Source organism: Rhinoraja longicauda, chromosome 28 (genome assembly GCF_053455715.1).
Source record: "Rhinoraja longicauda isolate Sanriku21f chromosome 28, sRhiLon1.1, whole genome shotgun sequence".
Lineage (NCBI taxonomy): Eukaryota > Metazoa > Chordata > Chondrichthyes > Rajiformes > Arhynchobatidae > Rhinoraja > Rhinoraja longicauda.
In genome coordinates, this window is record NC_135980.1 from 15,141,174 (window position 1) to 15,153,044 (window position 11,871).

Consider the following 11,871-nt stretch of genomic DNA (forward strand, 5'->3'; position numbering starts at 1 on the left):
AAACAAGCAGGTCTTGCACAAGCATATTTCTCTTTTGAATATTTTTCCAATTAATTAAATTAAAACTCCTTGTCCTTCTCTTCAAATCTCTTCAATAATTTGATCTATTCTAGGTCTGCAACTTCTTCTAGACTTATCACAATTGCCAAAACACTTTTCAGCCACTTTAGACCATGCTGTCTGAAATTTCCTCTCAAAAGTCTTCGAGTGTGTTATTTTTCTTTTCACTTTCTATCTATAACTCTTCAATTCTCTCTTTCTCTTGCCTTGTGTTGCACTGAACTCTTCTTTATAGTTTGGTACTTCCATTCCTCTCATTCCTCAATCTCTCATGAATGCCTAGTTTAGAGCTACAGTATCCATCCTTAATCTATTCCATTTAGCTCAGTAATGATGGCACACAAAAGCCTGTCCACTTGCAGGTATAATAGATACATTTTCTCCACTGTAAAGGTGACTGCACTTTCGAAGTACTGTAAAGTGTTTTGAGGCATTTTAAGATTTTAAATGGCACAATAATGATATATCTTCCTTTTAATGCACAAATATCAAGGACGATCAGTGTGTTTTACTCCGAGCATGATTACTTGTTCAGATAGATGTATGTAGGCAAATGTTGCCATCTAATACTCAGTGAAAACCATAGTCACTACATCCACTGAATAAATGCAAGAGATAAGGGATAGTCAGCCAGAGAACAGTTTTGATTGTCAAATGCACCAGCAGAGTTAATGGAAAAGAACAAACCATGTCAACATTGAGGAACAAATCAAAAGGCAGTAAGGTATGTAGGAAAGTAACTGCAGATCCTGCCTACCTTCAAAAGGTAGTAAGGGGTGAGTAAAAAAGATAAAAATGGGATAATCATACAGAAAGGCACAGATTAATCCACCACTGAAAAAAACACCACCCAGGCTTGCTCCAGAGAACACAAATCTAGGCTAATACTTTAGGAGGGAATGAGACATCAAACTGAACTCGCACTCTGCCTAATGTGAAAATAAAAGACTCAATGGGATTATTTTAAAGAGCAGGTGATCATCTCTCATATCATTGCTAACATTTATTTCTTAATTAGGCTCACTAAAACAGGTTATCTAGTCATAATTTTAGTATTTAGGGACAGACTGTGAGCAAATTAGCTGTGACAGTTACTACTTACAATATTAACTACATGTCAATAAATGGCAAATTGGCTAGACATACCATGGAAAGTTCTGAAAGGCACCACTTGAGATTGCAGTACTGTTTATGTAACACACCACTGCATTAAGGTAGCTAAATGTTTCACACAATCATATCACTGAATGTGATGGTATACAGGTTAATTAACACTTCAATATTTTTGGAGGGATGAATTGTCATAACTGCTGCTTTCATGATGATAATGAGCTGATAATTGCCCATTCAGACACGTTACTAAAAATCTCAGCACTATTGGAAAATGGGCTGGGGATAATTCAAGGTTCAACAAAACCGTCTTTCAAATATCACCATTAGAAAACAAAGTTTGAAATGTTTTGAGAAGTTTCGAAAGGCACCACTTGACTTAAGGCACTTCTGTTTTTTTTAAATTGGAGATCTGTGTATTCTTACATAATGTTACCATTGGATATACTTTGAAAGTAGAAAGAGAAAATGCTCCACAATTTATGTTAAGGTGCTCAAAATATTAAAATTAACAAAAAAACTACCAGAATCAAATGTGTAATGTGTGTACACATATTCTCCCTCAAAATAATAATTGCACAATTATTTCAAGGAAATTTTAACAGCAACAGAGTGGAGATGATAGGATAATTACTGCCATACATGAATCCATTCTCTGCTCTTGACATTTGTTTATACAATAGACTCTTAAGCATAACTTCAACTCATTGGCTGACACCTTGATGTCAATATAGACTTAATTGCAAATTTCCCCGGTGTGGGACAAATAAAGGAATATATTATTAATATTTAAATGTCCTCATTTACAGGGAAAGATATGATAGGTACCACAAATCAGAATAAAATTGATTAGTAGTTAATTGTTTCACTGTAGTTAGCTGAAACACAAGAACTATTACCATGTACTTCCAACAGTGACACGCAGTTCTTTTCTGTTTAGCTATTTCATTCAGCTGTCAGCTGAGATTTTGTGTTCAAGTCCTAGGGTATATCTTCAACCCATGAACTTCCAACACCGATTTAGTGCTATTCTTTGATCAAGACTGATGTACTACATTGTCACAGTTGCTATCTCAGGTTAGCCAAAATTCTGAAATGCAGGAGCTGACTGACACCAATGATTTCAGTGCAGAAATAATTAATTTAGTGTGAAATGCTTTAGGGAATCCTGTATATGTGAAATGCATTGTATTTCAGAATTCAGCTGCTTCTTGAGAAATGTAATTGATTTGGAATTCGAAGAACTGCAGTTCTTGGTACTACAGATTGTCCCTGCTGCAAAGTATAACGAATGGAATATGATTATGTCCCACCACAATTATGTTTTCATCATAAAAAAGTAAATAATTAAACCTTTTCCCCAAATCAAACTGAGTTGCACGATGGTATAAACATCAAACAATCTGAAATTGAATATAGAAGCCAAATATTAAAAAGTCAATCAACAGGTCAGACATAATTCCTGGAGATAGACACAAAAAGCTGGAGTAACTCAGCGGGACAGGCAGCTTCTCTGGAGAGAAGGAATGGGTGAAGATTCAGGTTGAGACCCTTCTTCAGACTGGAGAATGAATTGGAATTTACCTTTTATGACTGCCTTGATGTGAATAGATAAATGTCATCAACCTTAAACATTAATTCTGTGTTTGCCTCTCCACAGATCTGCCGAATACCTCCACCATTTTCATTAGTTTTAATTTAATGTCCAGCATCTGCAAGGTTTATTTTACTTTTTAATAAATTATTCAAGTCAAGTCAAGTCAAGTCAAATTTATTTGTCACATACACATACTCGATGTGCAGTGAAATGAAAGTGGCAATGCCTGCGGGTTGTGCACAAAAATAATTACAGTTACAGCATATAAATAAAGTTAATAAGTTACTAAACATAGCACAAAAAGTGTCGACAAAAATTTGGTCTCTGGGGTTATCAAAGTTGACAGTCCTGATGGCAAGTGGGAAGAAGCTCCGTCTCATCCTCTCCGTTTTCACAGCGTGACAGCGGAGGCGTTTGCCTGACCGTAGCATCTGGAACAGTCCGTTACTGGGGTGGCAGGGGTCCCTCATGATCTTGCTTGCTCTGGATCTGCACCTCCTGATGTATAGGTCCTGCAGGGGGACGAGTGTAGTTCCCATGGTGCGTTCTGCCGAACGCACTACTCTCTGCAGGGCCATCCTGTCCTGGGCAGAGCTGTTCCCAAACCAGACTGTAATGTTGCCGGACAGGATGCTCTCTACAGCCCCAGAGTAGAAGCAATGAAGGATCCTCAGCGACACTCTGAATTTCCTCAGTTGTCTAAGGTGGTAAAGGCGCTGCTTAGCCTTACCCACCAGTGCGGCAATGTGCGTTGCCCACGTCAGATCCTCTGCGATGCGGACTCCCAAGTATTTGAAACTGCTCACCCTATCCACAATAGACCCATTTATCTCCAGTGGCGTGTACGTCCTTGGATGTTTAGCCCTTCTGAAGTCCACAATCAGCTCCTTTGTTTTAGTGACATTCAAGAGGAGGCTATTGTCCTGACACCAGAGTGCCAGATCAGCCACCTCCTCCCGGTAGGCCTTCTCATCGTTGTTGGAGATCCGGCCCGCCACCACAGTGTCATCAGCAAACTTGATGATGGAGTTTGAGCTGAACCTGGCCCTACAGTCATGTGTGTACAGGGAGTACAGTAGGGGGCTAAGGACGCAGCCCTGGGGGGATCCTATGTTCAGGGTGAGGGAGCTAGATGTGTGTTCCCCCATCCTGACCACTTGGGGCCTGGCAGTGAGAAAGTCCAGGACCCAGGCACACAGAGGGGTGCTAAGCCCCAGTTCCAGCAGCTTCTCAACCAGTCTGCTGGGGACTATTGTGTTGAATGCTGAACTAAAGTCAATGAACAGCATCCTCACATAGCCCCCCTGGCTGTCCAGATGAGAGAGAGCGGTGTGTAGAACCTGGGAGACCGCATCATCCGTGGACCTGTTCGGACGGTATGCGAACTGTAGTGGGTCCATGTTGCGAGGAAGGAGGGCGCAGATGTGCTTCTTGACTAGCCTCTCCAAGCATTTCATGACAACCGAGGTGAGGGCCACCGGTCGGTAGTCATTTAAACACGCTGGAGAGGCATTCTTTGGCACCGGTACAATGATGGATCTTTTGAAGCATGCAGGGACCACGGACTTTGCCAAGGAGAGGTTGAATATTGTGGTGAGCACTGGAGCAAGCTGAGTAGCACAAGACTTTAGTACTTGCCCTGATACATTTGTAGTTTTCAAATTTGCAAATATTCAAACCTTTTAACGTTTCACTTAGTACTATTAACTCACGAATTTGTCTTGAAAATAATACTTTACTTGAGGTCAATTATTTTACAGGTGTCACTTTTTTGAAGGTGTCAGCACAAACTGTCCACTAACCATTGGTAGCCAGACAAGACCATTTAACCTGACTGCCCGCTTCTCTTCAAGCCCAGTACACACGTGCCATCCAATGGCTCACACCAGACTCAATACATTACAGTCAATAGTACCCGAGAAAAAAGTTTGATTTTTTCTCAGTAAAGTACTAACCCGTATTCCCGCCGACTTCGCCTAGATGGGACCTGGTAAAATCTTTCCACTTAGTCCTCACATCCGTTCTGTGAAATCTGCTCATTGTTAGTCATCTGAGTATCAGGCGATGGGAGTTACACCAAAACTCCAATATCATAATGAAACACTAATAGTCCAATATATATCTCTTCAAACCCTCACACGATGTGACAGGAGGAGGATAATTTCAATTAAAACTGTCAAAAATGTGAGGAGGATGGGGAAAAGACACACTTTTTATTATGGTAGAAGTGGAACGGGTGGGCGGGTGCTCTTTGGTTTTCTGACGCTGAGAGCGGGGCGGGCGCCCTTTGGTTCAGTTATTTTCCGGAGGCCAGGGCTCAGGCTGCCGGAAGTAGATCCGTATTGTAAGCCCTGGTACAGGGTAATGTCGCTGGCCCTCTGGATCCATCAGCAGGATTTACACTGACTTGTCGGAGCAGCAAAAGCAGTCGGATCTGAGAAACTTGCACCTCCTGTCAGGAGCGGCGCCAGGACACTGGCAGGCCCCACACCCAGGCGCCCGAACCTTCTGAGCGCGGGATAGGGAACTTTAATTTTTGGGGGACGTTGCGGATGAGCGAGAGCAGGGAGCGGATTTAAATGTTAAATCGTTCTCTTACGGTTTTTTCATGTGCAGGTTGCCGGCCGGCCGGCCGCTATGCCCGGGGAGTCTATCCGTGGTCGGCAGCGCCACCTAGTAACGGGGGGGGGGGGGGGGCGCCGCCGCAGCGCCCCCGAGCGGCAGGAGTACTGCAACTACAGCGTGTCACGCTGATGTTGACATAGTCCGATAAACATGATGCGCCTTCTCCCCAATGGCTTCGTGAGGGGGAGGGATGGCGCCAACTGGGGAGCACCATGCGGTTAAAGGTTCTCAGATGGAACAGAAAGTGCTCCAACTGTCAGGCGACTGGCAAAATGTATGCCTGATGAAAGAGTAAATCAACATGACACTCGCGAGACACGTCTGTTAATTGAAGAGGAAGCCTAGGCCTTTATAGTAAAACTAGACCGAGTGGGCCCGTTGGGCCCGTCCTCGTAGGGTTTCCATTGTAACCGGGAGGGGGGGAGGGAGGGGGGAGGGGGACCACCTGTTTTCCCAGTACCCCTCTTTACCCGTTGTGGGATGGGAGGGGGGAGGGGAGGGGGGAGGGAGGGGGTAGGGGGAGGGAGGGGGGAGGGAGGGAGGGGAGGGGGGAAGGGGGAGGGGGGAAGGGGAGAGGGAAGGGGGGGAGGGAGGAGGACCTCCCCTTTTCCCAGTACCCCTCTTTCCCCGTTGTGCCCGTCCTTGTAGGGTTTCCATTGTAACCGGGAGGAGGGGAGGGAGGGAGGGAGGGAGGAGGGAGGAGGGGAAGGAGGGGGGGAAGGGGAGGGCGGAAAGGGGGGAGGGGGGGAGGGGGGAGGGAGAGAGGGGAAGGTTTGAAAGAGCATCCCTCTCCCCATCAGAACTGCCTCCTCCATCGACTCCTTTAAGTCCAGGCTCAAAACCTATTTCTACTCCCTAGCTTTTGAGGCTAATTGAGGAGGTACTGTGAACTGTTTGGGAGGGGAGGGGAGGGGGAAGGGGGGAAGGAGGGGGACCTCCCCTTTTCCCAGTTCCCCTCTTTCCCCGTTGGGCCTGTCCTCGTAGGGTTTCCATTGTAACCGGGAGGACGGGAGGGAGGGAAGGGGGAGGGAGGGAGGAGGGAGGTGTGGAGGGAGGAGGGAGGTGTGGAGGGAGATGGGGAAGGAGGGGGGAGGGGATGGGGTAGGGGAGGGAGGGAGGGGGGTAGGGGGAGGGAGGGGGAGGGGAGGGGGGAAGGGGGGAGAAGGGGGACCTCCCCTTTACCCAGTACCCCTCTTTCCCCATTGGGCCCATCCTCGTAGGGTTTCCATTGTAACCGGGAGGAGGGGAGGGAGGGAAGGGGGAGGGAGGGAGGAGGGAGGTGGGGAGGGGGAGGGAGGGGGGAGGGGAGGGGGGAAGGGGGGAGTGAGGGGGTAGGGGGAGGGAGGGGGGAGGGAGGGGGAGAGGGGAGGGGGGGTAGGGGGGAGGGAGGGGGGAGGGAGGGGGAAGGGGGGAGGGAGGGGGATCTCCCCTTTTCCCAGTACCCCACTTTCCCCGTTGGGCCCGTCCTTGTAGGGATTCCATTGTAACCGGGAGGAGGGGAGGGAGGGAAGGGGGAGGGAGGGAGGAGGGAGGACGGGAAGGGGAGGGCGGAAAGGGGGGGAGGGGGGAAAGGGGGGAGGGGGGAGGGGGGAGGGAGAGAGGGGGAGGGTGGAAAGAGCATCCCTCTCCCCATCAGAACTGCCCCCTCCATCGACTCCTTTAAGTCCAGGCTCAAAACCTATTTCTACTCCCTAGCGTTTGAGGCTCATTGAGGAGGCGCTGTGAACTGTTTGCGTGCCACTGTATGTTTCATTTTTTTCCTTAGTACCTAATCAGATGTACAGCACTTTGGTCAACGTGGGTTGTTTTTAAATGTGCTGTACAAATAAAATGGACTTGACTTGACAGCTCTTCGCAACAATGTAGCACAGGGGCATTGTGACGTCACACGCTGAATACCGCTGGGGGGGGAAGGGGGGTCAGCTCGAGTTCATCTCACAGGGGCATTGTGACATCACAATCCGCACCGCAGCGCCCCCCTTCTGTCAAAACTTCGATAAATCAGGGGGGGCAGCACTTTTAAACCTCTGTAACTTAAAAAATATGCGTCCGAATTAAATAAAAATATCATTTTCCAGCAGCGAACCGCATGCTGATTAAGGCGGTACAAACATCGTGGCGCTACGGTTCACCGTTTTGCCGGAATTGCCGTATTCAGCCGACATTAGTGGAATATATATATATATACACAACATCTGAGTTTTAATAGTATATAGATTAAAGGTGACTTCATTGAAGTACACAAAATTCTTAGAGGCCTTGGCAGGTAGATGTAGGTATGATCTTTCCCCTGTTAAAGAATCTAATACGAGAACAGGTTCAAGACATGCAAGATCGAAATGAGAAATGTCCCTCAGTGCCATGAATCTTTGGAATTCTCTACCTCGCTGTTTGGTGGAGACTATTTTGAATGCATTCAATAAGATCAATGTCAGGATGTTAAAGGAGGTTTGAGTACAGCACAGGAAAATGTTTTACGGTAAGAGATCAACCATGATCCTATTCAATGGCAGAGCATGTTTGAGGGACTGATAAGATGGTCCTATTCTTATTTCCTATATTTGTAATGGAGGGTATGCGAGGGAGAAGAGAATGGTGTATTTGAAAGAAAGGAGATTGTTGGTTTTCGTCCCATTCCAGAGATTTTAGCTCAATTGAGACTGGCCAATGCACAGAACCAGTGAAGGTTAGATGAGATGTCATACTGAAGACGCATCAGTAAAGTGGGATTATTAAGTCCATACAAACTGTTAAAGACCTTGTCCATCAGCCATGTACTGCACAATCCTGAAACATTGTACATTACAGTATATATGTATTGCATCCAGCCAAAACCAGGTGACCTGAAAGAAGGAAATTAGATAAACCCCACAATCATTGATGAAGATACTTAAGATGCTTGGTACATGTACCTTAGGAACTCCTATAATTGCCCAGGGACATATACTGATGGACTAAGGTCAAATGAGGTCTGCAGCTAACCTGGTGAAATCCAATTTAGTTTTTGTCTGCAGATTATTGGCAAGTAAATTTAGAAACATTTAATTGGACAATTTGTATCCCAGTAAACCAAGTGAATTGAAGGCTGTTCCGTCACCAAGGCTAGTGTATTTCAGTATAGGTACAGAGATCAAAACTCCACCCCATGATCTTGTTCATTCTGACCTGTAGTCTTAGGCTCGGCCCGCTGCGGACCGTCCGGCGCGGCCTGCAACCACAACAACCTGACCGCGGGAGAGGACAGCAGGAGAAGGGAAAAGACATTGTGGCCTTCCATCACAGTGAGGAGAGGACTGGAGGAGACTCACTGTGATGGATGTTTTCTTGATGGATGTTTCTTTTGTGTGTTTTGGGGGTTGTGTAATTTTAATGCCTATTTTGAGGCTTTTGTTGTTGGACTGTGGGTGACTGAATTTCGTCCAATTTGGATGACAATAAAGCTATCTTGAATCTTGAATCATGTATCTGTACATTTTGAATGGCTCAATTGTAATCATGTATTGTCCTTTCGCTGACTGGTTAGCATGCAACATATGCTTTTCACTGACCTCGCTCGGTACACGTGACAATAAACTAAACTAAAGATGTATCTACATCTTTACCCTTGTCTTAGCTTTGATTCTTCTACAAATTGATTCAGTTTATTTCCCCCAAATGTTTTGCTATTACATTTTAAAGTAAAGATTCCCTTATCCTTTCCAGCAGTGTTGTTCTTCTTATCATATCATATCATATCATATATATACAGCCGGAAACAGGCCTTTTCGGCCCTCCAAGTCCGTGCCGCCCAGTGATCCCCGCACATTAACACTATCCTACACCCACTAGGGACAATTTTTACATTTACCCAGTCAATTAACCTACATACCTGTACGTCTTTGGAGTGTGGGAGGAAACCGAAGATCTCGGAGAAAACCCACGCAGGTCACGGGGAGAACGTACAAACTCCTTACAGTGCAGCACCCGTAGTCAGGATCGAACCTGAGTCTCCGGCGCTGCATTAGCTGTAAAGCAGCAACTCTACCGCTGCGCTACCGTGCCGTCCACATCACAAGATTAGAAATTGTTCAGCCAGAGTTGAACACACTTCTCAGCATCTGCATACAATGGCATCTTGCGGTTCTTGTGCTTCTTGTGCGTAGTGGGGGAAAGATTGGTGGAAACAGGGCCGCAAAGTGAACGCTCTTTCCTTGACCCCACCAGTGTTGTTGAATTAACATATGTAGTTCTCTGGGTTGTTCTAGTACCTCTTTTAATAATAGGAACAACATCAGCTGTCTGTATGTCCCCTGGCTTTATTTATTTTCCCGATGCACTTCTGTGCATATGTGCTACACTTCCCTAACATTTCAATGTGCACAGTTGCAATCCATCCAACTCTATTCTCTTGAGGTAATTTACCAACTATCCACCTCTTTCCTTAGTGATTGTATTGATATCTTTATTGGTTCCTTCTTCACAACAATCTTGCCAGACTCCCAGGCTATATTATTTCCAAATTCTGTTGTTTTGCTGTAATTAGCGGAATTACTCTTGTGGCCTTAATAATGTCCTGAATTTTTGCTTTCATTTTATAACTCCGTAGAATATAATTTCTTTTTAAATCGATGATTTAATTTGGGTGTTCCTCATTACTGTCCTAATCTTTTATTTGCCTTTCTCTGTAATGTTACTTTTAGTTAAGGTCTTGTTTTTCATTAGAATATACTTCCCCAGTTATAGGGTGCCTTTTGTAAACCTGGGATCCTGCAAAAATGTGATATAAGAACACAACAATGTGATATAAGAAACACAACAACCAACTTGTATGGAGCATGTTTGACAAACAGAAATAAAACAATGAGCATATAATTTGTTTTGATGATGATTGAAAGATAAATACTGCTCTCGACAGCATAGTAGTGCAGCTGGGGGAGCTGCTGCCTCACAGCACCAGAGACCCGGGTAAGCAATTATGGCCTGGTGACTCCAAGGAAGAGGGAAAGAAGGGCTTGTGAGAACTGTCACCCTCTCTGGGGAGAGTTACAGCCATAAACATAAACTTGGAGAGCTCTGCTCTTCGTGAAGGCCACTGCGACCCAGAACTCCTCAGCCTCCAAATTATTCCAGGCAGTATAGACATTGATCAATGCCTCATCTCATAATTTGTTGTGCGCCACAGCAATTGGCAGACTGCTAATGTTCTCTCAGCACCGAATATGACAAAAAGTGGAAATAGAAACAGGAAGAGGTCATTCAGTCTTTCATGGCTGTCTCGCCATTCAATAAGTTCACGGCTGATCTTTTAGCTCAGCACCACTTTCGTGCACTAACCCCATATCCATTGATTCTCTTAATATCTAAAGAGCTCTTTATCACCATTTAAAATATGCTGAGTAACCGAGTCTCCACAGTTCTCTTGGGGAATTTCACATAAGATAGTATGCTTCGAGAGGATGATTATGACACACATTAACTTCAGCCTACCAAAAGCATCCTTGATCCACTGCAGTTTGTCCACCACTACAACAGGTCCACGACTGATGCCATCTCCCTGGTCCTAAAATAATCTCAGGAACACGTAAGTCAGACTCCTGTTCATCGACTATGGCGCTGCTTTCAATACCATTATCCCAACCAAGTTCATCCCCAAACTTGTGGAACTTGGAGTCAGCACTCCCCTCTGAAACTTGATCCTCAACTTCCTGGCCAACAGACGACAACAAGTAAGGATAGGTGACAAATCATCCTCCACAATTATTCTCAACACTAGTGCCCCACAAGGATACGTTCTCAACCCCCTACTATACTCCTTGTGCACTCACAACTGCACAGCCAAATACCAATCCAACTCAATCTACAAGTTCATAGCGGGCACCATCGTAGTGGGCCAGATGTCGGGTATTGGCGAGACGGACTAGGGAAAGGAAATAGGGAACCTTGTTACTTGATGCCGAGACAACAATCTCTCCCTCAATATCAGCAAGACAAAGGAGATGGTGATTAACTTCAGGAAGCGAAGCAGTACACACACCCCACATTATATTGATGGCGCCGAAGTAGAGATGGTCGAAAGCTTCAAGTTCCTAGGAATAAATATCACCACCAATTTGTCCTGGACCAGCCACATCAAAGTTATGGCCAAGAAAGCCCAGCAACACCTCAGTTTCCTTTGAATGCTTAGGAAGTTCCAAATGTACCCAACAACCCTCACTAACTTCTGCAGATGCACCATAGAAAGCATCTTATCGGGATACATCACAGCCTGCTTTGGGACAGCTCCATCCGAGACCGCAAGACATTGCAGAGAGTTGTGGACGTAACCTAGACCATTACACAAACCAGCCTTCTTTCCATTGACTCCATCTGCACTTCACGTTGCCTCAGCAAGGCTGCCAGCTTAATCAAGGACAAGTCTCACCTGCTCACTCCCTCTTCTCCCCTATCCCGTTAGGCAAGAGGTACAGAAGTTTGAAAACACATACCTCCAGATTCAAGAA

At 45.4% G+C, this 11,871-nt stretch overlaps 1 protein-coding gene across 2 annotated transcripts in view; it reads right to left on the reverse strand.

Moving 5' to 3' along the window:
* Positions 1-5,430, reverse strand: part of LOC144607098 (E3 SUMO-protein ligase PIAS4-like) — a 54,551-nt gene extending 49,121 nt beyond the window's left edge. Inside the window, exon 1 of one of the 2 annotated variants that reach the window (XM_078423696.1) lies at positions 5,367-5,430. Coding sequence is in view for 1 of the 2 variants with exons in the window: in XM_078423695.1 (XP_078279821.1) it covers positions 4,723-4,807 (85 nt within the window). In the remaining variant the exon portion in view is untranslated. Of the gene's footprint in view, positions 1-4,722; positions 5,127-5,366 lie in introns of those variants that run through there. The other variant, XM_078423695.1, reaches the window with a different exon arrangement.
* Positions 5,431-11,871: the final 6,441 nt, after the last annotated feature.